Below are 25,796 nucleotides of genomic sequence, written 5' to 3' on the forward strand. Positions count from 1 at the left end.
GGATCCAAGGGGAGCTCTAGGATCCGAAGGGACTACTGGGATTCAAGGGGCAATGTCACCCTCCTGTGCTCCTGCTGTGCTCACAGCCCTGGAAAATGCCTCAGGTTGATATGGATTATTTTGCTTCATGCAAGCTGAAACATTCCCTTTCCCTTCTCCATTTGGAGGGACACAGTGAGGTCAGCCACCTACCCCTTCCCACCTGAGAACAGCCCTTTGGGATCACAGGGATGCCCACGGTTTGCTCCTGGAATGGTGCAACACCATGGCTCCAGCATTTCTAGGAAGGAGGCACTTCCACATCCAGTCCGCCCACGTCTAGGGGATCCCTGCTTGATTCTCTCCTGCTGATTTCATGGAGCTGCTCCTTTTTCCAGCTGGCACTGGAGCCCGATGCCAGTGCTGGGGGGCCTTTTGCTCCCCACATCCCATGGGATGGATCCTCCCTGGTGCGGAGCTGGCAGACAGACGGCACAGCTGCCTCTCCTGGGGTGGCATTAACCAGCACTGCTCCCAGCTGCAAGAAAGCTCCTGGGAGCTCCTGGAGCACGAGGCCCGGGCTCCCAGCAGGCTCCAGGAGCCGAGCAGAGCCAGCAGCAGCACAGACACCTCATTAGCGCTCAGCCCGGAACCTGGCAGCGCATCCCTGCCAGCAGCTGTTGGCGCCGAGGATTTTTTCCACTCCCCCACTGTTCCGGGCTCCACTGGCACCAAAGAAACTGGGAAATTGTCCTGACTGGTGCTGGGCTGCAGCAGAGCTCGTGTCCTCCTCACCCAAACCCCTGTGGGGGTGGCCATGGGGACATCATCCCTGAGGAAGCCAGGGACAGATGCTGCCCTCTGGGGTGGGAAGGAGCCTGGCTGTCCTCCCCCCCTAACCCATGAACGCCCTTCCTGATCCCATCCAAAAAGCATTCCTGGGAAAAAAGTCCCCTTGGGTGAGCATTGACTCTGGGACTGAGCACTCCAAGCACTTCCAGCCCCTTTCTGTGGAAGGAGCGGCAGGCAGCCTCAGGGATTCTGGCTCCATAAATCTACCTTACAGTCAGAGCTTTTTCTGTTTCCATCCATCCTTGCTCCTGTCAATCCATGTGCACTCAGGCTTGGGAAAAGAAGAAGGAAGGAGTGGGATGGGTGCAGCTCTGCTGCTGAGGGTGGGGGGGGGGGGGTCAACAGACAGATCCCTGAGGAACCATCCCCCCTTCCTCACCCTTCTCAAATCCACCCAGCTCCTGGCTCAAGACAGGCTGCCCCACTGATCCTGCCACAACAGGATCCAGAGCTGAGCCTGGGCTTCCTTTTCCCATTAGAAAAAAAAAGGGTGAGGAGGCATTAGCCACTGCTTAAATTGTCCAGGGAGATTTTTCCAACAGCAGGAAGAAGATTCTGGTTCAGACTAAGATGAGTGCACAGGAATTGTTGAAGAAAAAGGAATTGCAGATAATTAAGACAGTATAGGTAAATACATTAAAAAAGGGTTACAAAAACATTATCCCCCTCAATGATTTAAAAACCTGATCTTCCTTAAAGCTATTTCCAAGCTTCCTTGTACAAGGGAATATCCTAAGTGAATAGGAAATGAGGCAGACTATGAAATGGCTCTGGTTGCAGATTAGCAACTGTGATTTTCTGCAAGGCAAACGGAGTAGGACACACACCCAGTGAGTGCTGGACTTGAATAAACAACTTTATTTCTGCACAAAAGTAGAGTTAAAATTGTCAATACAAGGTAAGTAGAACACAGACCCTAGAAACCACCTTGGCTGCCTCGGCTCAGCTCTGGAAGGAGCAGGAGGGGCTGCAGGAGGGGTGGGGCGGGGAGTGCCACACAGCCGAGCTCGTGCGCTTGAAGTAGCGGGGTTTGTTCTTGTAGAAGATGTCCTCCAGCTTGGGGCTGGGGATGGCCCCGAACAGCGCGTCCAGGTCCACCGGGTGGTAGTACTGGTGCACGACGGCCTGCTGGAGCTGCGCCCCTGCGGGAACAACGGGAACAGCACGCAGCTGCAGGCCCGCAGGACCGACACTCCCCTTCCCCTCCGAGAGCCACCAGCCGTGCAGAGGGGTGGGACACGTCCCACTGCCACCACGCCCCGCTTCTCCTCAGGAGCTGGGGCTGTGCCCCCTTTCCTCTCAGAGGACCCTTGCTTCACCTCAGCCCATGAGAGCTCATGGGAAGCAGTGATTCCCCCAGCACACAGAGATGGGAGCTGCCAGAGGTGCAGACACTCCTGGATTACGCTCTGGGATGGCTCCAAGCAAGGCTGGAAAGCTCCAGGGTGTGAGGGAAAGGAAGCCAGCCCAGAGCTGGCACCTACCATCAGCCCAGGCAGGGACGGGCTTCCGAGGGTTGCTCTCATCATCTGTGGAGTCGTCGCTGTTCAGATCCAGCCCATAGCTGTTCTCATTGACCGGGGGCGATGCTGGTTCTCGAGCACCCTCCAGGGACCCGAGGCAAGATGTGGAGAGGGATTTCTGAAACCACACAGAGAGCAGTGATGAGCAACGGGAGCAGCACTTCCATGGCTGGGATGGCCACCAGAGCCCCAAAGTGCACAAATCCTGAACCAACACAAAACTGTCACTGGGCTCCGTGCCTGGACACCTGCTCTTAACACTCCCTCCCCTCCTGTTTTCTGTGGAAAAACCTGGGAAAGGCACACTGTGCATGTCCCAGCACTCAACTCTCCATCTAAACCCTTCACTTTTCCCTCACTGGAGCTTTGCCATAGCCAGGACGGAGCCCACAGCAGATTCCCGGCAGAGACAGCGTTGCATCCCAGCTCCAAGCAGCCTTTCCCGCCGCTCTGCCCATGGAAGAAGGCTCCGTATTTGCAGCTGGCACAAGCCTGGCTGCCCAGGGCCGCTCCCACCGGGACGTCGCCTCAGGACCTGCTGCCCTCCCGTGGCCGCTTCCAGCATCTTTTCCGCCTCCAGCCACTTGTTTTTCCAGCTGCTCCTCTGTGCCATGGCTGTGTCGCGGGGGCCAAGTAGCCACAGAAGGCGGGGGCCACCCGAGGGTTGTGCCGGGGCCAGGGCTCACCTTGACGGCTTTGTTCGGCCATGTCCCAGGGGCTGCTGGTGGAATGGGTTTTTTCTCCTCTCTCGGCTGCTGCTGACCATCAGCCTCCTGTAAGACATGGGAATGAAGTCATTCCTCGCTCACACAGAACAGGCTCTGACACAGAGCTGTGTTCTCAGCAGCTCTGGCAACATCCAGCCCTCAGCGCCTCTGTGGCTTCCTCTGCAGAAATCCAAGATTGCCAGATAAAGCCTCTCCTGTGTCTGCTCAGGTCCAGCCTGGCTCTTTGGAGCCCACACTCACCCTCTCTGCTTGGAGCCAGATATTAAGAGCTGGGAAAAAGGATTCTGGTGGCTCCCATCTTTTCTCCAGCCCAGGCCCAAGAGGCAGATTTTTGGGACTTTCTTTCCCCTGATAAAGAGGAAAAAAAAAAACAACTGCTGAAGTTCCTTTTTGACCCAAACCATTTCTCCTACAGTTTTACCCTCCTGTGCTGCTCGGCCATTTTCTGCTGCTTGGAAAAAGCTTTGCCAGACTCATTCTGGCCCTGCTGCTGGCAGCACAGGAAGGATTCAGATCTTAAATTAAATTTATACAGCACAAAAGAGTCCAAGTGCCATGGACTGAGGGAAGGAGTGCAGCAGGAGCCCACACAGGAGGAAGAATTGATCCTGAAGAGGAAGAACCATTTGGGGCATTGATTTTTCACTAATGAAGCAATGAATTTAAGAGTAGAGAGTGAAAGCAAATGTTAATGTGATATTTCAAGACCAACAACCCTGACTTAAAGCCCCTGTGTTCTCTGTGTGAGTGCAAATGAAGTGACACAGAACCATGTGGCACCCGAGGTTTGGGGGTCACATCCTTTGGGCACAATGAGGAAATGTGGCAGTAAATCTCTAATTTCCACATTGGTTTCAGGATCAGTGAATGCTCTTTGAGGTGTTCTTCCAAGTGCCATTTCATGACTGTCACCATACCATGACAAGGCTGAGGGCTCACCTGTGAGCCAGGGAGCCCCCAGCCCTTGGCTTGTTCCTGCACAGCATCTCTGTACAATAAGCATCATTAGTTTTATTGTATTTGATCCTCTAAACAACATCCCAGCAACACAGCACTTGAAAAACACCTGATGCTGAGCCCAGCCTGTGTGCTGTGTATAGAGAAGCTGCTCCCAGAACACTCCAACCCCACCTTGGTGGCCTTGCCAGCCAATGCTGCTGGCTCCTGCTGTGCTTGGGGGGGCTTCTCCTTCCCTCGCTGCTTGGGATACCTGGGGGAAAAGAAAGAATTCAGAGAGGGAAGCATGCCTAGCTGTCCCTCACCCTCTCACAGCCTCCTGCCCCCCAACCTCCAGGCAGCCCCAGAGCCCAGGTGCAACATCACATTTTCATCCACTGCTTCCCCATGGCTGTGGCCAATTCCCTGCTCCAGGACAGGCACCAGCTCACACCTCTCCTTTGCTTGTCCCAGCTGTTTCTGCTCCAGAAGGTTCTTCAGTTCTAAAACTGTTTTCCCTCTTTCCTTCACTTCATCCTCTCTCCTTTTCTGCAGTGGTTGTTGCTGCTCATTTTCCTCCTGAAGAAACAAGAGGAAAACCCTGCAAGGCTCCAGCAGCTGGAACGTGTCTCCCTTGTGTCCCAACCCAACATCAGCTGCCTGGACAGAGATCTGGCAGCCCAGACCCCAAAACCCCCTGCAGAAGCAGGCAGTGACCTGTCCCTATCCCAGCAGCCAGACCAATACAGCAGGTCCCTGCCGTCCCTGTCCTTTTCCACGTGCAGGAGGGTTCCGAGTTGCTCTTACCCCTCTCAGGGCTTTCTGCTTCCGTGCCTCCGCTTCCCCGTGTTTCTTGGAACCTTTCCTCTTGCTCCGCTCCTCTGCCACCTTCTCTTCCCTCACCTGTGAGATGTGCAACTGGGAAAGCCACACCTGTCAGCTCTGCTGCTCCACGGCCACACTTACCAGCCTTGGAGGGAGGTCTGGAGCTTGAAGTATCTCAGATCCTAAGGAGATTGAGGACCCAGCAGTGGGTGTGCATTTGTCCACTCAGGGTTTGGGAAGGGCTGAAAGGAATATGACTCCTTGTTTTCCAAAGTTGACCTTTCCAAAGGTCCCTTCAGGCCAGCTCAAAATGAGGAGCCAGGCCTCATCCAGAGGCTGCTCAGGCTCTGGGCCCTCAGGCACAGCTCCCACAGCCCTTCACAGCCATAACAGCAGCAGCACTGGCACATGGCCACCAGGCCAGCCTGCCCCCTCAAAAAGAGCCAGGCCAGACTCTGAAACCCAAACGCACAGCCCCTACTGAGTCACGCACTCCAGTTGAAACACGTGGGCCAGGTAAGGCTGTCACCTGCAGGGCTGTGCCTAGGGCAGGCAGGGGCTGCCACATTCCCCAAAGGCAGAGCAGCATGAACAGGGCCTGTCCCAACAGGAATGTGCAGAGGGATGCAGAACAAAAGCTCCCCCTTGTCAGAAGGGATTCTGGCATGCTCACACCTCCTGGTCTCACAGCTCTCAGAGAGGCCCAAAGCCCACTCAGCCTTCTCACCTTCTCATCACTCTGCAAGATCTTCTGCTCCATGCGCTTTTTCTTCTTTTCTTCCATCTGTTCCGCACGCTCTCGAGCTTGCAGGGCCTTCCTCAGGCGCTCTTCCCTCTTCCTGGGCAGCGGGTGGGCAAGAGGGGCCTGTCAGCCCTGCCTGCTCCCAAAGTGCTCATTCCAAGGGGGAAGTACAAGACAAGTCTGTGCTGACCAAGGAAAGAGCAGGGGGAAAGGAGCCCAACTCACTGCTTAATTTCTGCCTGACGCTGTCTCTTCTCCTCCTCCACTTTCTTCTTCCTCTGCTCCTCAGCCTCCTGCTTCTTCCGGAGGTTCTCCAGTCTCTGCCTCTCCTTCTCCTGAAGGGAGAAGAGTTCAGACTGTACCAGGTGCTGGGGACTGTGTCTCCCCTCAGGCAGCCTGGTATACACAGGCACTATTGGAGTCATTCACCTGGACACCGGGATGGTGAGACAACACATGTTTGGCAATAGGGAATATCCAAAGCAAGCAGAGGTACAGAAGGAAAAACCTCAGTCCTTCAGCTGCAGAGAGTATCTTTAGAAAAGAACAGCACACCCCTGCTGTAGGTGACCACCTGCCCCAGGAGCTAGGAAAATGGTGGAGAGGAAGCACAGCGCAGCCTGGCTCAGAGGCCAGAAGCTCCCAGCAGAACACACCTGCACAGAGATCCTGTCACCTCACCACTGGTGTGGCCAGAGGGCTGATGGACATCGGCGTGAGGGGAGAGTGTGGTCAGCACGTCAGCCCCACGGATAAGGTGTCATACTTACAACAAAGTCTCCCTGCAGAGAAAGGGCATAAAAAACACAATTAAAGGTTTGGAAGTAACACCGGAACTCTCCTTCCCAGCACATGCAGCCCATTCTCCTCCCATCCCTCAGACATGACACACCTTCAGGCGGGACCGGGTGGGAGTGTTGCGCTTGATGAAGTCCTTGATGCCACTCCCTTGTCCCTGCAGGAAGTTCTTCAGTGGCCTGACAGCCTGAGGGGAAAGAGGGAGGGAGCTCAGGGCCTGCCTGGGACACAGGGCACAAGGCTGTGGCACTACTCACCTTGCTGGCTGGAGAGAGGGATGCTGGAGCCTGGTTTGCCAAGGTCTTGTGCTTCTCATCCAAAGGGGAAAGGACCCGGTCCTCCGTCTGCTGCCCGTGCCACAGGACACCCAGGGCTTGCTTGCAGCCTTTCATCCTGGTGGCATTAGCAGGAGGGACATGAAATGGCTGTCACACTCTCCAGAGGGATTGACTGGCTATTACATCTTTCTCCTAAAACCTCCCCAGCAACACATAGTGAGGAGACACATCAGGTATTCCAGACACTCACACAAACAAAAATAACCACGTCAGTCACTTGCACCTCAGGAGCCCTTGAAGTCACCTCCCAGCTCTGAGCTAACTGTACTAGGGCACCTCTGCTGGTTTGTGCAGGACCTTGGGTGCTCCTTCCCATGCCAGACCCAAACAAGGCTCCAAAAGCCACAACGGACTTCCAAGACACAGGATCTGGCCAAAGGAGATTTCAGAGCTACTGGAATTAGGGAGAGGAAGGCAGGGAAATATTGTAAATCAAAGGCGACTCTGACGTTGGTGAGGAAGAGAGAGAATGATGCATCTGACTCCATCACCAGAAGGCCAATGAATTACTAATGAATTACTTTATTATACTACACTATGTACATTTCACCCAAACTGAATCTGCCATGCACTCACTCTTGCTCAGAACTGCACTCATCTCTCCTTCTCTTGTGACTGTCCCACACACACACACTTCTTGGCCCTGACAGGCCAAGGGAACAAAACATCCTCACTTTGGCTAAACAATCTCCATATTGCGTTCTACGTTAGCACAACACAGGCACAGCAAGCCAGATAAGAATTGTGTTTTCCTTCTTCTCTGCTTCTCTCACAGCTTCTCTCTGTCCAGAGGGCATGTGAATACCACATGGAAAGAAGCCCCCCACCCCTTTTTAGCCCAAATGACTTAAAATGCTAAACCTGAGTCCTTCCAGACCCCCGGCTCATCCCTGCTCCTTGCAGTGTCTCCTACCACGTGCGGGAAGAACTCTCCAGGGGTTTGGCACAGTGGGGCTGTTCTTGGCTCTTCTGGGGCTCACTGCTGGGATTTACATGGCTTCCTGTGGAGAAACCTGCAGTCAGTGCCATGTGTGAGGCATCCAACTCTCTCCAGGAACTCTTTCCTCCATTCCAGCTCCAGCTGCTTGTCACATCCTCCAGTTCACAGGGAACAAACCCCCTACCCCTCCCCAAATTCCTCCTTGCTCAGAGGCACAGAAAATAATCAGGACCTCTAAATCCTCACATAATGCAACCCCAGAGGGAAAGGACATGACACTCTGGAAGACTCCAGCTCCAGGAGCTCCTTCCCAAATGTCCCCACTCACTTGTTGCACAGACTGAAGCTGGACAGGGCAGTGTTTGTCTCACAGCTTGGACACATTTATGTGTCCTTGGCCATCTAACTGAAGTCTCACCTCTTCAGGAGGTCCAAATTTTACCTGGAAAACTTCCTTGACTGGTCAGAAGTATCTCAGTTTCAACACAAACCCCTTATTTGCCAGAAAAGCTCCCACTGACCCCGAGGTCTGTGTGTTCTCAGGGTTTCATGCAAGGAAAGCAAGACGACCTGGAAGTTACCTGCAGCATTCCCTGCCTGCTGCTCCAGAGGGGACAGGTGCTGTGCAGGAGGACTGACAGCTCGGGGACTTGTGCTTGGAACAAGGACATCTCCCGCAGCCTGCAGGGAAAGAGGACAAGCATTCCCTTGGTGCAGCTGCTCCAAAGAACAAGGCTGCCAGGGACCTGCTACCCTGGAAAAGCCAGCTGCTTGCTCAGGTGGGGTCTGCTTCCCTCCCAGTGAGGGCTGTGCTGGCTCATTTTGGGACATCAGCCACGTCCCCACATCCAGTGACAACCTCAGCAAAGGTGCTGACTCAGCAAGAAGGCATCTACACAGTCTGAGGCTGTTCCTCGGAACTCACCTTCTCCCTCGGGGAATTTGGCTCCAGCTCAGGCCTGTGAAGGAAAAGCCATTTTAATAATTTAAATTCTCTCTGAAGACAAGTAATAGGTGATGGAAGTATGGGACTCCAAGGAAGGTGCAGGTTCTAAACCCATCCAGAGGCTGTTCCAGCCAGGCACATCAAGGTTGGGCTGTAAATTCCCCAGGGACTGTCCCACTGTGCTGCTGAACACCCCATAACCACCTTGGGTGCCAGTAGCAGGAAAGGAGGGGACTCTGACAGCCTTGGGCTGTCCCTTCTCCAGAGCAGATCTGACTGCCCACCAGCATTCCAGAGTTAGTGGCAGCCAGGAATTCCAGGAACCCCAGGGCACACCACCAGCCACCCCAGTGAAGGCCTTAATCCCACTGTGCCTGAACAGCACAACCTGATATCTCATCCAGCCCCAGGTGAAAACAACACCTGAGCAGTCCCTGACAAAATCTGTGACAGAAAAGCCTCTGAGAGTGTCCTCACAGGGAAGGCTGGGATCCCTTCCCTCCTGCCTTACATGGCAGCCTCACCTTGTGCCGCTGGTCACATCTTCTTCCACAAAAGCCTCCAAAGAGCTCTGGCCTGGAGAGGAAAGCACAAGCGGAGCTGGGATTTCACTCCCAGGCTCCCAACAGCCACAGGGTGCAAATGGAAGAGCTCACGCTTTCTCCCAGGAACATGGATTGCACTGCTTTCCCCACCAGCACCACACCTCCCTCAAGTGCCACTGAATCTGGAGTGGGCTGGGGAGGCAGAGCACTGAGGCAGCAGCTCTGCTGCCTGCAGCCTGCTCCAGCTGCCTGTGTCACAGCCAGCATTCCCAGGCCATTGGCTGCAGCTCCTGCCTCCCTGCACGCTCTGGTGCAGGGATCCAGGGGGTTTGGGCTGATTCCAAGCTCATTCCACCCCCCCAACACACCCCTTCGCTCCAAGTGTTATAACAAATGCCTGGATACAGCGTGACTCAAGGCTGACAAAGCTGAATTCCAGAGGCCCCCATGCTCCACCACAGCCCATTTGCCTGCAGCAGCAATGGTTTTGGAAAGGCCAAAGAGCTAAACCCTGTCAGGAGAAGCAGGAATAGCTGATACAAGGGATTCAGAGCTACTGGGAATAGCCTGGGCTCCACGACTCCTGTTCTGACACAGCTAGTTTGAGTCTCTTCTATCCTTGCCCAAAAAGCATTTGAGCTCCTCCGCCCATTGCAGCCTAACTTCAGGGCTGCACTTTCAGCCTTATTGATTTTTTGGAGAGCTGGAAGATGCCATAAATTAAAGCTCTTCCCCAGGGAATGCAGCAGTCTCTCCTAACCCAAAGGCACACGTAGCTAGAAGCAGTCTGGCCACACTCACCCTTCCACAATTGTGCTTTTTGCCCATTCCCAACCTGTGTACCCCAACTCCACCTGTCCCCCCAGCCTTCCCCTGCTGCAGCAACAGTCTGGCTTGAAGCGGCACCCCAGGGGCCCACAAGGACAGGAGACTTGGGGGAGCTGGAGGCAGGGATGAGCTGCTCCACACTGCTCCATTCCCACATGGAAGCAGTGCAGGGACTCACAGCTCACTCTGCTGGAGGCAGAGGAGGATTCTCGAGCTGCTGCCTTCCTGGCCCTGCTGACAGATCTCCGGATCATGTTCTCCCTCCTGCTGGCCAGGGAGCACTTCACTGCCAGGGAAGCCCTATGGCTCTTGCGGGGGGCGCCCAGCCCGCTCCGGCGGCGTGTCCTGGATTTCTGTGATGCGCTTTTACTGGGGGAGTCCTGGAAGAGCAGTGTCTCGAGGCCTTGAGGAGATCCATCTCCTTGGAGTGCAGCAGGATCACCATTCTGAGAGGCCTTGGGAGTGGAGGTGCTGGCTCTCCTGAGGTCCTGCTCCCCATCCCTTCCTGGCTGTTCAGCTGGGATCCCAGGGATGTCTTGGAGCTCGGCTGCTGCAGACACCTCAGGCAGCTGCTCCCCCAGAACTGCTGCAGGGGCTGCATCACCCCCAGCAGCAGCCTGGGGACACTCCTGGCAATCCAAATTTGCCATGGGAACACGTGATTCCACAGGCTGCTTCACGGGAAGAGCTGGGACCTGGGGTGTGATGCCAGCCTGGGATCCTGGAGCACAGCCGGGCACAGATACATCCTGCCCCTCACAGCCACGGCTCTGGGGCTGCTCCTGGCTCAGGCACTGCTGGGAGTTCAGGCTAGAAGACTGCAGCTTAACACCACTTCTCCTTCTGGATAACCTTAAAGGAAAAGAATTTTGAAGGAAACGATGAAGGAGTCGTCCACTGCCTAGTAAATTTTGGAGGAAAAAGCAGAGGGGGTAAAAGGGAAGCTGCTGCTGCTTCTCCACTCCACTGTTCCCCCTCATCGCCCATCTTATCCCTGGGAAGAGGCACATGGACACAGCCCAGATGGGAGCTCACACACAAGGGCTGTGCCACATAGAGTCAGCTGTGGAGAAATGGCAGCGGGAAAGGTGCATCCAGCCCTACACCAAGAGCTGATTTAAACCCTGCCCTGGGAGCAGCACGTGGCAGAGGACAGCACCTACAGAGGGACACGCGGCATGTCACCTTCCTGCTGACATCAGCAGCTCTTCCCAAACCAAGTTTAAATGAGGGAAAACACCAACAGGAGTTAGCTGGGCTGCTCCCCTGGAGAAGGCATGACCTGAGCATCCCGAGCAGGGCCTGGAGCTCTCCCTGCTCTGATCCGCAGTGCTGCTTTTCCTGCTCTCCTTGCACACACACAAACCTCCCACGCTCCCGCTATTCCTGCTGCTCTCCCCACCCTCCATGTCTGCTTCCTGACAGTCTCCCACCTCTAACTCTTCCTCCTGTGGGCTTCTCACCACAGTTAGCACGATTTTAGTGCCCTAAAACACCAATGGATCAGGTTTGGGCAGCTTTAAAAGTGGCGTGGGCTCTAAGCAAATCACTTGGAACTTCAGTCCCTCCATAAACCCTTGGAGTCTCCCTGCCTGCCAACTCAGACATGGTGCTGGCAACACATCCCTTTCCCAAGTTTTCCAGGCACTGACAGAGAGGCTTAGGGAGTGAACACCAGGAGCAGAAACCTGAGCCCAAAAGACAAATCAAGCAAGACAAAATACAAATGTAAACAGACAGGAAAATAGAGTATCTATTATTTTTTAACTAAAACCAGAAAAAAAATAGCAAAGGAAAGCAGCCAACTTTATCCCAAACTCTCACCAGAATCAAACAGTGAGCAATCCCAATGTGCCCCTTTGATAACTCAGGGAATTGCTTCATCCAAACACCATGAGGCAAAGCCAGAGTAAGCTGACCCACCTACCTCCTCCTGCTCAGCTCCTTGTTTTCCTCCCTTATCCAGGACGACTGCCTTTTCCTGAGCTTCCTCCTCTGCGATGGTGTTTTGGGCAAGAGCATGGGCTCATCCCTGAAGCTGCTGTGAGGCAGAAGAGGCAGAGCACACAGATCGCTTCCCCCACTGCCCACACCAACCCTCCCAAACGTACCCGCACCCAGCTGGTGGGGCACAGCTAGGCCCCCTCAGGGCAGCCCTTACCCCCTTACCTCTTGAGCATCCTCATGCCCTGCTCCTCCACCTCCCGCAGCCAGGCCAGGTGCTTGTGCTGGGCGTCGGAGAGGAAGCGGGACAGCCTCTGCCCACACACTTCCAGCAGCTGCTGGGGACCCTCTGCCATCGCCTCGCCTGGAACCCAGAGGGAGAGGACAAGGCTGGGGGGGCAGCCAGGACACCCCTCAACGGGGGAAAAAAGGACGCAGGCACCGGGGGACTACGAACACAGGCCGAGGCTTAGGTGTTGGGGGAACCCCTCCCAAGCTCCCCAGACCCTCCAGAACACTCGCCCGGCGCCCAACCAGAGCCGCTCCCGGCTGCTACCTAGGCCTCGTCCGCTCACCACACCCTCACAGCGTAGCTAAGCCCTTAGCGCGCCGACGTTATACCCAGCCTCCGCCAATCACTTGAGCACACCTCTCAATTCCCGGGTTTTTATTGGTTTATTTGTCCGTCCATCACTCCCAGCAATTAAAGGGAGAGGCCTGTGGCCCCGCCTCCTCAAACCCCGCCTCCTGAGCCGAGTCCTCCAGAAGCACAGAGACGGGCTAGCAGAGCGGCGCCGAGTGCGAGCCCTTCCCTCGGCAACCAATGGGAAGGGCGGGCCGTGGGGGGTAGCGGGCAGTGATTGGCTGTGGTGGGGGGCGGGGCCGTGTTTGAACGGCGTGCCGCGCGCGCGCGGCCGTTGGTAGTGCAGCGATGGCGGCCAAGGCGGCTGCGGCGACGATGAGGGCTGCGGAGATCGCGGCGCGGACGATGGAGCTGCCCTCAGAGGTCGACCGGCGTCTAGCCCAGTTCCTGCAGCATGTGGACGAGACCGATATGGTGTGGCTGGATGAGATCTGCGAGGAGGCGGTCAAGATGTTTGTCAGGTACCCGCATTCCGCTCCCCGCTAGGCCCCGGCCCCTACCGGCCGCCCTTCGCCCTGATCCCGACTTGATCTCCCTTTCCTCTCTAGCAACTACAGCGAGGAGCCCGAGCTGATGCCCAAGACGCCGTCGCAGAAGAAACGGCAGCGGAGGAGGCGGCTGTCGACCTTAGAGGAAGAGCTGGAGCCCGGCAGGAAGCGGTGAGGGGCGGTGGGAACGGGGATCGGGGAGCCCCGTTCGGAGTGGGCTGCGGAAAGAGGGAGTGCAGAGGGTGTCCTTGGGGCCTGGAGAAGGGAGGGGAGCCCATGTGAGGCTGAACTGACCTGCTGCCAAGGGTTCAGGGAAACAATGTCCTCCACAGAGCATGTCCTGGCGATGCCCTGCTTTGTCTTTGGGGAGCTCCCCTTCCTTCGTCCCAGTGGTGTAAAAGATCTGGTCAGACCCTGTGTTTGGGGCACTCTCGGCCAAAGAATAGTGGGTTTCGATTCTCACGAGAAGTGCTTTTATTGTTGCTTGGTTCTATGTCCCTGTGTCACTGTTTATGATCTTTCTGCTTAAAGCCATTGCATCCCTTGATTGCTGTCTTCGTTAGCTGCTTTGTGCATCACTGTGTCTCCTGGGCCCATCCCAGGTGTTTTGGTTCCGTGTCTGTGTGTGCATGGAAGGGACTCAGGGTTGTTCCCGACTCCCGTTCCCATCTCACCCACTGTTTCTGTGATCAGCCTCTCCAGGGGGAGGAACTGCAGCAGCAGACCTCCTGTGCGGTCTTCTCAGCGACTCAAGAACAAAAAAAACCCTGAACTCAGCAGGGCTGAGGCCAAGGAAGACTCTTCACCACAACGTGTGACACAGTCCCGGGCCGCAGCCTCTTCCAGAAGCCCCAAGGTGGTTCTTGAGACCCCTACTTCCCCTGAGCTGGTGGTGCCCTGTACTCCCGAGGCCAGCCAGGCCGTGCCCGAGCCACAGCCAGCCAGGGCAGCCAACGACACCGTCATCCTGAGCCCAGGGGCTGGACTGAAGGAGGGGAATGGCTCCCCACAGGAACAGAGCTGGGCTCAAGAACCCTCCCAGCCCCTGAGGAACAGCCCAGGGACTCCGACTGGCTCCAGGCTCAGCCGCCGCTCCGTGCGCCGGAGCCTGATGGGGAAACCCTCCCTGATCCGCAGAACCTCCCTGGCAGAGAAATACTCCCTGGCCAGCAAGAGGGAGAGCATGATCCGGGCATCCACCGCCAGGGCAACAGGCAAGAAGAGGGCAACTCAGAAAAGATCTGTGTCCTCTAGCTCTGTGGATGGTGAGTTTAAGTATCATGGGGTGGATTCTGCTTCCTGGGTCTTCAGTGTGGGGGTGGCAGCTGAGCTTCCTGGGCTAGACAGGCTGCAATTCCTCATGGGAGTCCTCCCTGGCTTTCTGGAGCCCCCTGTGAGCATAGAAACCAGGTAACTGAATTCAGCCTTGTAAATCACCTGGAAGATCAGCCTCAGTGTCTCCGTTTTAATGTAGCTTTGATCATTGCTGATTTGCTGTGAGAAGTTGTTAATCCTGGAATCCCAGGATGGTTTGGGTTGGAAGAACCCTAAAGATTATTCAGGTCACTCCGAGCCCCATCTAACCTGGCCTTGGATGCTTCCAGAGATGGGGCAACAACAGCTTCTCTGGTCTGCTGTCTTCCCATTTCTGTGGGGACAGCTGGCAAAGCTGAGAAGGATTTGGGGAGCTAAAATGAGTGATGGATTCTCCTAAAGCCCTTCCTGTTTGCTGCAAGGTGAAATTCCCACCAGTTCCCTTCTCTTTAGCAGGATCTGACTGCTGGTTCTGGAGTTTGTTTGAGAAGGGAATTTCAAGGCTGGACTTTGTAGATTAAAAATCTCCCACAATTTTACAGTTGGTGGCAGAGGCAGATTTAGGCTAGGACAGTCTCATCTAAACTGCTGGAATTATTAAGCCAACAGGCTGGAGAGAGAGTCTTAATTAGGAACTGGAATGACAGGACAAGGGGAAATGGGTTCAAACTGAAAAAGGGGAATTTTAGATGGGACGTATGAAAAGAAATCTTCTGTTTGAGGGAGGCAAGGTCCTGGCATGTGTTGATGGAGAAGCTGTGGCTGCCCCGCCCCTGGAAGTGTCCAAGGCCAGGTTGGACAGGGCTTGGAGCAACCTCGGCTAGTGCAAGGTGTCCCTGTTCAAGGCACGGGATGGGACTGGATGAACTTTAATGTCCCCTCCCAGCCCAACCAGTCTATGGTTATTCATGGCAGGCTCTGGCTGTGACACCTGAACTCCTGAGCTCACTGCAGCAGAGCCAGATGGAATGCTGGCTTGGGAAGCAGCATTCCCACTGTAAATAAGGCTGGCTCTAACTGCTGTTGATGTCTCTGCAGATAAGCCCAAGACCCATTAATACCAGCTCATGGAATATCACCCTGAATTCATCCATAATTGAAAACTGCTTTCCTGCGCTGAAACTGCTGGCCTTGTTCCTGCAGTGCAACCTGGGTGTGCACCCGTGCCCTGTCGCCCTGATTTTTAAGGCCTTCTATTTAATTTTCTAAGCCTTCTGATGATGATATTCTTGTAGAGAACTTTCTCACACACTTTCTGTAAATAACTCATTATTTTGCTTTCTTTTATGGAGGAGGAGAAATTTGATAGACTGTTGGGTTGTCCAGTGTCATTGGAGAGGTGGCACTGTCACCCTCCAATCCACTGTCACTTTTGGAAAACTATAAATGTTAGAGTCAGAAATTAAACTCCCCTTTTTTTCTCTTCACCTTGAGAACAGTGGTGTGCACCTGTAATCTTTTGTGTCCTATAGTGACAGTGCCCCACCCTGCCCCAGTGGGGCAGTGTCTGGGCTCCTTGTCCCACCAGATCCTTGGCTGCGCCCCAGCCTTACAGCTCGGTTGTGTTTTTTCCTTTTCCACAGCCTCCAGCTCCATAAGTGTGCCAGAGGATGAGGAAACTGTTGTCAAAACTGGGTAAGGATGCTCTCAGTTATTCAGTTATTTATTTATCCTCACTACCCTGCTTGCAGGACTTTTTCACTGCCATTCTTGGTGTAAAATCCAAGTGGCTTCCCAGTTTCCTCAGTTTTACTAAGCACAGCCCCTTTTGTCTTTCTTTTATTCCTAGGCCTCCTCCTGAGCCCTGCACCCCCTCCAAACTGGTAAGACTTGGACAGGGATTAAAAGCATTTGTGCCTGTGTGAATTTGGGAGAAAAATGTGTGGAGTTACACCTTATTGGGAAATTTGGGAGCTCTGGCTGTGGATTGTCAGACTTTGTAACCTGTCCCCATAGCAGTGAGTGAGGAAGGCTCAGAGCATCTGGCTTAGAGGTGTACAAGCCCATCCGAGCCTCTGTGGTTCTGGAACTCAGACTAGGGAAAGTCTTAATCACAACATTTCAGAACCAGCAAAACCAAAACCAGCAAAGTTTTCTTTGGGAAATGAGCATGTGTGACCCATGGCTTTCGGTGCAGGTGTTCTGGCAGAAGGGTGTTGCAGGCTCGAATACTTGCCAAGATTCTCTGACTTTTCTCTGTCATTTTCCTAAATCTGTTGAAATTGTTGCGCACCACCCTGAGCCTGCCCTCAGGGTTGAGTCCTTCTTGTCTCTTTCTTCTTAACCTCTTGCTAGAGATCATTGTGTGACGATTCAGTCCCCAGTCTTTACAGATAAAAAAAACTTATAGTTCAGGGAAATTTGGTTCAGCTGGTGTCATGGTTTGCACACTCTATTTTTAAAGCTTTTGACCTTTTGGTCAATCCTGCAGGTAATTCAACACTTGTGAGTTTGGACACACATGGAAATTTGTGAATATTATTGAGGTCAACACCTTTCCCTCCACAATCCTCACTGAGGAAGTAATCCTGGGATCATGTCGGTGTTTTGTCCAGAATATATTTCAATGAGCAGAGCCTGAATGAATGAAGCAGAGCAGCGACCTGAAAACAAGGAAAGCTGTTATGGGTGTGCAGAAGCTCAAAAAAAGTCAGTTTTTCTAGGCCCTGCAGAAGCAATTGGGGAGGATGAATTCTCCATCAATCCCTTTTCTTCTCTTCCCAGTGCAGCACTGTGAAGTGCTGACCAGGAGGTAATGCTGGTGCTGCTAGGAGAGAGCAATTCCAGAACCACAACCCATTATCCCAGCAGAGCCTAAGTGCAGAGGCAGAGCAGCCATGGGTATCCCATAACAAACAGATAAATCATGGAAATGAGCCATTTGCCTGCTGTCTCCAGGCTCCCCACTCATCCGTGCTCAGGGAAATGGGCACGCTGGCTCTTGCCAGAGCTCCAGCAGCACAGATTTACAGCTTGGAAGGCTCCTGGCCTTAATAGTTGATGAGCTGGTTGAGTTTAAGCAGTGCAGATGCTTGTGTTAATGTCCCTGCCTCTCCTGATGAAGCAGCATCCAGGGCTTTGCCAAGAACTGGTTTGGCATTCCCTGGTAGCGCCGCTGTCTGTACCCGTGTCAGAACCACCCCACGATCTGAACCAGGAACAGTTTCCATGTGTGCTTGTCCTGAAAGCCTTTTGCTGTTCCCACAGGAATCCCAAAACCGTCGGATGTCCCTTCGCTCCCACACAGTTAGCAAACACGAGCAGCCCCAGGAGCAGAACAGCAGTGGTAATTCCAGAGGGTTTCGGGGCAGCACTTCGGGAAGTTATCATTTTGGGAGGCTGGCTGGGAAGCTGGAAAGATTGGTTAATTTGAGAGCTCAGTTTGAAAGATTAATGTTTGATGAGCAGGGATTTGTTTCAGACAATTAGCAGTGAGAAAACTCTGTGCTGGAGTTATTTCCATCCTGGCAAGCACATGGAGATGGTTGTAATGAGGCTGGAGGGTTGTGGGAGGCCCAGTTGAGCTATGTTGCTGAAGCTGTGCAGAGTCCAGACAGCTTTAGGCAGCTCTGCTTTGTCTGGAGTTTCCAGGTGGGAGCAGTGCCATGTGAGCCAGGTCCTGCTGTGCCCACTCATGCAGGTGTTTTTGCTGTTCAGTGAGCTGCTACATCCTTTCTCTGCTGTCAAACCTGTGCTGGGAGGATTTTTCCTGCTAGAAAAATCACTGTGTAACTGTTCTCTTTCAGAAAACAACTTAAATAAGAATGGGGAGACCCTGGAGCCACCCCAGAGTGCCAGGTATGTCCTGGTTGGAAGTGTCTTGGGCAGGCTGTTGTCGTGTTCCAAACAGGTTCAGTGCTGGGACGTTGTTTACTGGCCTCAGTGTTTGTGAAACTTTGGCAATTAAGTTTTCCCTGCCTCCATGATTCTATGATTTAATTTTTATTTTCTGTTGCATTAGGATTTTATTTATTGGGTAACTGTGCATGCACGATCTTGGAATCACAGACTGATTTGGGTTGGAAGAGACATTAAAGCCCATCCAGTGCCACCCCCTGCCCTAGGCAGGGACACCTTCAACTATCCCAGGTTGCTCCAAGCCCCAACCAATCTGGCCATGGACACTTCCAGGAGGCATGGGGTAGCCACAATTTCCCTGGGCAACCTGTACCAGGGCCCACCCACACTGGAATCTTTCTCCAGCCCAGGATAGTTCATGGCCCTTTCCAGCCCTGGCTTGGAGCCACGAGGAGGATTTGCCCAATGTGTCTCACAGCCTGTGCTGTCTCACAGGAGGAAGCCAAGCTACAAGAGAGCCGTGGATGAGCGCTATGACCACCAGCAGGCAGAGGAGGGAGGGCTGTCTCCTCTCAGGAAGAAGACCCCATCCCCAGTCCTCCCAGCCAGCAAGGTGAGATCCTTGTAACCCTGGAACGCCTCACCAAGACCCTTTTTCACCCAGCCCCACCCACACTTTGCTGCTCCTCCCACAGGTGGTGCGTCCGTTCAAAACGTTCCTGCACACTGTGCAGAAGAACCAGCTCCTCATGACACCGAGCTCTGTGGGGAGGAACGGAGTCATAAAATCTTTCATCAGGTACAACACCCCTCTCCAGGCTGACCCCAAGGTAAGAGGAGGCTCTGCTCTAAGCCAGTACATGGTGGTTTCATTAAGTGCCTAACTTAAAGCACAGCTACGAGACGAGCTTTGCAACCTATTTAAAATAGAGTGATTTGAAGCGCTCCGTTTACACTTAAATAAATAAAATTGTGGTTAGTCAGCTTACTGAAGAATTCCAGTTTGAACTCCAAACTTTATTCCTGCATCGTTCCCCTGAGCTATTGGCAAGTAACAGAGTTGAAAACTGCAAAACAGAAATTGAGTGGATTGTGAATGTTGAGTTGTATCGATAACTGAAGCCAGGTCTCCTTTTCTAAGGTCTGACCTGATCCCAGGTCTCCTTTCTAGGACTTCTCTCATGAGTGAGATTGAGCAAATACCTCTTAAATTCAAACTTGGGAGGTTTTCCAACCCCTTGAGGCAGGAGGAAACATGAGGCTGTCCTGGATGTGGGGCCAGTCAGACAACTGCTGGTGTCTAGATCGAGCGGGCAGCAGTATCACTGATGGATCCTGTTGGGACCAGCAGCACACCTTGGCTAGCCGCAGGCAGGTGCTCCTGCACTAACCCAGGGAGCTTTCCAAGGCCCTGGTTTTCCAAGTCAGGAGCAGTTTGGGAGGGAGGGATTTGAGAGCTGGTTGTAGACAAGGGTGTAGCTTCCTGGACTCACTCAGAGCCACTCTGGAAGCTGTCTGCCAATTGCTTATACTCTGGATGCCCAACAACTCACCTGCATAGTAGGCAGCTCTGGGGCTGGTTTCCCCTTGCAGGAGAGCTGAGAGGGAGAAAGAGGGGGTCAGGATGCAGGAATTGGTATTCCTGCATATAGCAGCCCAATGGCAGAGCTTCCTAGAGCTCTGCTCAGAGGCTGGCTGTGCTCCAGCAGGTCAGGGAAGGCCACTGGGAAGCAGTGAAAGATTCCAGCTTCAATCTCGCTGGGCCTCTGCTGATGTTAGTGTCAGTACTACAAAGGAGTTAATAGGATGAGAAAAGAGTCTTGTGGCTAGAGAGTGCTTCCTCTGCTGCTGTCAGTTCGTTGAATGATTTAGGTTTCATTCCAGTGCAGGCAGCTCCCCCTCGGGAGATTTTCCATGTGGGAGCTAAACATAACTAAATAGCAGCAGAGCAATAAGATATAATTGTTAGTTTTATATTAACCAGTTTGGATGCTGACAGCATCAAGCATTTACAGCATGGAGCCCAGTGTAAGAATTCCCATGGATAATGCCCATGCTGATCTGTGAGTTTGTGCTGAGACCAGGCCTGCTTTGGCATGGAGTGGGTTGATGTCCATTTGCTGTGGTTGTAGTGGTGGCTGGATCTTGCTCCCCTGGCTGACAGCATGCTTAGGCTGGGTCAGGAGAATGAGAAGAAAGCCCTGGTTCTGGCTGGCACACGGATCTGGCTGCGTGCCAGAGCAGGCTGGGAGTGCTCCTGGTTCACCCCCAGAGCAAGCCTGGTGGGAGGTGCAGGCGCCAGCGGGAGCTCAAGGTGTTTCCTGGAGCACCATCTGTCCCCGCGCTCGCCGCAGGGAGTGGGAGCTGTGCCAGGCATTAGCGCTGCTTGGTGGCTCCTTTGCACCAAAGAAAGCACGGGGCTGGCTGCCTGCAGTCCCTGAGGATGCTGCCTGGGCTTCCAGAGCTGATGCTCCTGTTTCAACACTCCAGCTTCTCCTCCTGCTCCTGCTCCCTGAGATTCACGCCAGTGTTTTCCTTGCATATGTCCATTTGTGACCAGGTCACAGGCCGCCTGAGCTCTGCTCCAGGGCTGTCACCATTCCATATTCTGCCTGCAGCTCCTCACTGTCACCTCTGGGCCCTTGCCCAAAGCAGCTGAGGTGGGAAAAAGCTCTGGCCAGTGGGTACAATGGCATTCAATTCCCCTCAGGAGAAGGAGAGGCAGAAGCTGGAGACTCTGCGGAAGAAGCAAGAAGCTGAGCAGCTGAGAAGGCAAAAGGTGGAGGAGGAGAAGAAACGGCGACTTGGAGAGGCGAAGCTGTGAGTAGATGTAGTCACACTGCTCTTGGCCACCTGATGGTTCTTGTGTCCAGGGGTTTTATCTTGCTGGAACTGTGCAAGCAGCAGAAACTCCTGTGGATACAGGCAGTGTTTGTCCTTGGGATATCCCTGAAATGCTGATACAAAGCATTGACTGTCCTTGCTGCCCACTGGTGCAGCTTTTTGTCTTGAGTCCCCACTTTGACAGAGCTTAAAGATGGCTGGTGCTTAAATGAATGTGGAGTTTGGGCCATTGAATTTCCTGCTGTGTCTCTTTGGCTTTGCGCTGAGCTGGGGGGAGCCCATCTGGCTGGAACACGATGGTGAGCCAGGCTGTGTCCTCAGGAAGCGTGAAGAACGTCTGCGCAAGGTGCTGCAAGCCCGGGAGCGGGCGGAGGAGATGGAGAAGGAGAGGAAGAGGAGGATTGAGCAGAAGATTGCACTGTTTGATGAGAAGACGGAGAAGGTACAGCCCCTGCAGAGCTTATTTGGGACAATCAGTAGCCACTGAGGCCGTTGTCACCACAGAAATGTGCTCTCTGGAAAGAGGGGCATGGAGGCTGCTTGGATTCTAGAGGCTGTACCAAAGAGTAGTTGAATAAAGAACTTTCCAGAGCCTTGATGATCCTAGGGATAGCCTTTCTCTGGCTACAGCAAATGGCAGCTGAGCTCCTGTTTTTCCATAAATCAGGATTCTAAATGGGCTTTATTAATGCTTTGGTAGATGGGAGAAGGACTTGCAGTAGATAAAGGTGGCCTAATGGCCCCAAGGTTTTATTTGCTGCTTTTCCCAGCTGACTAATAGCTAGCTGGACAGGGGGAAGCAAACATCCTTCCTCCAGAGCCTTCCTCAGATCCCAGACTTCCAGGCAATTTGTGCAGGGGCCTAGTGGTCCTTTGTCTGCTTTAATTATCCCCAGCCTGTCTGATTGCATGGCTCTGAGGTTATATTCCAATGGCTTTGTGTGACTGGATGTGTAAACCCCAGGATGGGGTCAGCTCTTCCTGGGAAGATGCAATACATGGTCATTGCCCTAAATATGACCTTTTTAAAACAGAGCACAGGCCCCCTTGGTTGCTGAGGGAAAAGGAGGAGGGAGGGTTTGCCCTGTGAGGGGTCCTGCTGTGCTGTCCTACCTGAGATTGGGTCTGTGCCTGCTCCAGGTGCGGGAAGAAAGGCTGGCAGAGGAGAAGATCAAGAAGAGAGCAGCTGCCAGGAAGATGGAGGAAGCTGAGGCCCGGCGCAGACAGGAGGAGGAGGCCAGGAAACAAAGAGCTCTGCAGCAGGTGTGTGTGTGTGGGCCTGTTCTTTTGCACAGGCAGAGCTGGACAGGGGATCCACCTGCCTTGGGCGATGGGAATTTACCCCCAGGATGTTTCCCTGCCATGTAGTGATGGGGATTTGGGTCAAGTGAGAGGTTCCTGGTGCTTCCCCTGGAGCCTGCTCCTGTCAGGTGAGTGATTCCTGCCTGGGTTTACAGGAGGAGGAGGAACGGCGGCGCAGGGAGCTGATGCAGAGGAAGAAGGAAGAGGAGCAGGAGCGTGCCCGGAAGATCGCTGAGCAGAGGCAGGCAGAACAGGAGCGGGAGAGACAGCTGGCTGCAGAGAGAGAACTGGAGAGGAAGAGGGAGCAGGAGCGGATCCAGGCAGAAAAGTAAGGCAAAATCCCCATTTATGTACCAAATTCTGGGATGGGGTTGAAACGCAGCCAGAGCAGAGGGCAGGAGTGGAAGGCTGGAGCAGCAGGGAGCTGCAGTGACCTGGCAGCACAGCTCTGGGCTGTTGCGTGTGCTGAGCTGCCAAGGAGGAACTCTGTGCTCAGGGATGTCAGGAGTGTGGTGGGGAGTGCCTGAAGAGCTTTGAGTGAGGGGAGGACCCTGGTGTGGCGCTGGGAGTGAGGGTCTGTGCTGTGGTTCCCAGGCTCCGGGAGCAGCAGGAGAGGGCTGCCCAGCTGCAGAAGGAAGAAGCAGCTGCTAAGGAGCGGCTCCGGATGGAGATGGAGAAGAAGGAGGTGAGTGATTGATTTTTGGGAAGGGATAGAGCCACACAGTCTGGCCCCAGCAGCTGTTGCTGTTGCAGCAGTTCGGCTGGGATGCTGTGGGGAGCCTGAAGACCTACTGGGGCACTTCTGAGCAGGAAGTCAGACCTGTATGGCACAATTATGGTACCGTGGGGAGACTTGGCCTCTTAAGAATACTGTTTACTAGTCTAGAAGGAGGCCAAGATCAGTAGCACAGACTCCTGCAGGTAGTTATCTGGTTTCTGGCTATTATAGCCCCAAGATAAAGTCAGCAGCAAGTTTTCCAAGGTGGGAGGCCCTGGCTTTGTCAGGGAAAGGCAGCTGATACTCTGGCATGGGGGTCAGTGTGTTTGTGCCTTTCTGAGGAAGCTGCACCATGTCCCAAGTGCTCCTCAGCAGCACGAGGAACAGCTATAATGAGGTGCTTGAATATTTTGCCTGCCACAAAGATGAATGGCTGGGTTGGCAGTGTAGTCCCTAAGGGCAATCCCGTGGGTGTCGCTTGGCAGAGGGAGCAGCAGATGCTGGCGGAGAAGAAGAGGCGGGAGGAAGAGCAGAAGAAACTATCAGAGGAGCAAAAGGCCAAAGACAATGCCCGGGCACCACTCCAGGAGAACAAGGAGGTAACTGGGGATGAGTCCTTAGGGGTGACAGCAGAGTTTAGTCCCAGCACTGACCCACTCTTGCCTCAGGCAGTTCCACCCTCTGCTTTTATCTTCCTTTTCAATAACACAGGAATTCTTTAAATCCTGGTTATCTAGCGTGGACTCTGTGCATATTTCAATGAAAGAGGGAAGGGAAGCAGGAGGGATTGGACAGGATTCCTGGCTGTGGAATCACAGCAACTGTTGGAGCTGTCTTAAATGCCTCTTAAATACCGGAAGGACCTCAGGGGGCAGAAAGTGCAGTTTTATTTCGGGTCAAATTTGGGAACAGCCACAAGGTGGCAGCAGAGCCATGTGGAATGGTGGCGGTTTGGCTCCAGAGAATCCTGCGGGTGTTCGAGTCCAGAACACTGACAACAAACAGGAGGCTCTAGTCTCCTTGCAATGCTCAGAATCTTAATCTTAGAGTGCACGACCAGTGGGTGGGAGTTAATGTCACTGGACACAAAGCCATGAAGGGGGTCTCTGGTGGGGAAGGACAACTATCCAACTCTCCAGAGACTCATTTACTGATTGAAAATAGAATTTTTGCAGAAAATTTCCAGTTGAAAAAAACTGAAATTTGCAGTTGAAGGTTTTCTCCTGCCCTTAGACTTTCTGCCTGTGCAGCTCCCATTAGCATGAGCTCGATTTGGCTGAGCTGATGTGCAGGTTCTCTGTACAACAAATAGTAGTTTTGTATCATTAATCAAGCCCAGAAATTGGGTTGCAGAGCGTTTAGAGCATGTGACTCTGCTCCAGCAACATAAAACCTCCAGTTAACCTTGGCTTGGCTGGAGTGGAGTTCTGTTCTATTAGACCCGTTAGATTCATCTACTGCTGTGTGCTCATGCCACAGATGGCAAATTAATCAGCCTAATTAAACAGGAGCAGGCCATGCACAGCCATCGTTGGGTCACAGCTTTGGAACTTGGGTCAAGCTCTTGGGTCCAAACTTGAGACCTGCCAGACTCAGGGTTTCATATGAGGTGACAGAGCAGGAGGTGGGGATGAGCTGGTCCTGCTGTAGCTTGGAGCCTGGTGATGCTGCTGCACCCAACACCTGTGGAATGTATTTCCCTTCTAGAATTCCCCTGCCTGCAACTCATACGAGATGACTCCACAGAGCAGGAAGGAATTCAAGGTGCCTTTGACAAGCTCCAACGACTACGGGATGGACCTGAACAGCGACGACTCGACAGATGATGAGAGCCAGCCACGCAAGCCTGTCCCTGCCTGGGCCACTGGTATGTGTGTGTGGGGGGAATGTGTGTGTCCAGGACCCTCAGCAGACTGTGGGAGCTGCTGTGGAGTTTTGCCCAGCTCCTCCTGTCTGGAGGAGTTTAAAGTACTCCAGTATGAAATGAGTACTGCTGTGTCCAAGACTGGGCAGGGGCTTGGAGCAACCTGGTCTAGTGGAAGGTTTCCCTGCCCATGGCAGGGTGTTGGAACTTAGATGAATTTTAAAATCCCTTCCAACCCAAACCATTCCATGATGCTATGTGGAATCAGGGGCTCCTCCACCACTTGGGGATCTTGTCACAATGTGATGGGCGACAGATACGCTGCTAAGCTGCTTTGGAGTAGTGAGAGATGAGCAGAGCGGGAACACGCCACGTACAACAGCCTACACAGCAATCCCAATTAACAAAATTTACACAAGCCTCATCTGTTCCTGCAGGGAATCTGCTCAGCCAGGCTGTGATCCGGCAGTACTACAACCCCCCTGACGTGGACGCGCTGTTCGGGGCCATCCCCAGCCCCAAGCTGGAGGACATCTTCTACAAGAACAAACCCCGCTACTTCAAGCGCACGAGCTCGGCTGTGTGGCACTCCCCACCTACCGTAGCGGCCAAGCCAGCCCTGGGGCTGCCCTGCGGCCTCAAGAAGCCCTGAGGTGAGCGCAGGTGTGCAGCAGGTGTGCCTTCCTGTCTCCAGGTGAGGAAGGAGTCGCTCTTCACTTTAAGTATTTAGGTTCTAGCATTGAATAAATGGCAGCTTTTCCTGGGTTCCTACGCCTCGGTTTGCCAGGCTGGTTTCTGTCAGGCCAAGCCACAAGGTGCTGTCCTAGGAAGTGCCTCTCTCGTACCCTTAGCTTGGAGCTGGCATGGACTCAGATCTTCAAAGGCTGAGGGGTGTCACCTG

General features: G+C 53.7%; 2 protein-coding genes across 2 annotated transcripts; one reads left to right on the forward strand and one right to left on the reverse strand.

The window, feature by feature from the left end:
• Nucleotides 1-1,773: 1,773 nt before the first annotated feature.
• On the reverse strand, nucleotides 1,774-12,280 carry LOC311155302 (inner centromere protein-like; the record flags this gene model as incomplete). Its single annotated transcript, XM_084208334.1, has 19 exons — nucleotides 1,774-1,973; nucleotides 2,316-2,472; nucleotides 3,041-3,127; nucleotides 3,323-3,430; nucleotides 4,214-4,292; nucleotides 4,473-4,597; nucleotides 4,826-4,936; nucleotides 5,571-5,682; nucleotides 5,811-5,920; nucleotides 6,356-6,367; nucleotides 6,478-6,570; nucleotides 6,641-6,776; nucleotides 7,635-7,722; nucleotides 8,243-8,342; nucleotides 8,587-8,620; nucleotides 9,132-9,183; nucleotides 10,159-10,832; nucleotides 11,908-12,021; nucleotides 12,150-12,280. 19 exons carry the CDS (start codon nucleotides 12,278-12,280, stop codon nucleotides 1,774-1,776), a joined length of 2,523 nt encoding a protein of 840 aa, XP_084064460.1.
• Nucleotides 12,281-12,855: 575 nt separating this feature from the next.
• On the forward strand, nucleotides 12,856-25,547 carry INCENP (inner centromere protein; the record flags this gene model as incomplete). Its single annotated transcript, XM_084208726.1, has 17 exons — nucleotides 12,856-13,028; nucleotides 13,116-13,226; nucleotides 13,749-14,320; nucleotides 15,953-16,004; nucleotides 16,159-16,192; nucleotides 17,577-17,655; nucleotides 18,116-18,167; nucleotides 18,663-18,780; nucleotides 18,863-18,997; nucleotides 20,878-20,987; nucleotides 21,333-21,453; nucleotides 22,152-22,274; nucleotides 22,469-22,641; nucleotides 22,908-22,998; nucleotides 23,517-23,630; nucleotides 24,739-24,898; nucleotides 25,333-25,547. 17 exons carry the CDS (start codon nucleotides 12,856-12,858, stop codon nucleotides 25,545-25,547), a joined length of 2,433 nt encoding a protein of 810 aa, XP_084064852.1.
• Nucleotides 25,548-25,796: the final 249 nt, after the last annotated feature.

The sequence above is a fragment of the Fringilla coelebs genome (genome assembly GCF_963513975.1).
Source record: "Fringilla coelebs genome assembly, chromosome: 6".
In the NCBI taxonomy this organism is placed as follows: domain Eukaryota; kingdom Metazoa; phylum Chordata; class Aves; order Passeriformes; family Fringillidae; genus Fringilla; species Fringilla coelebs.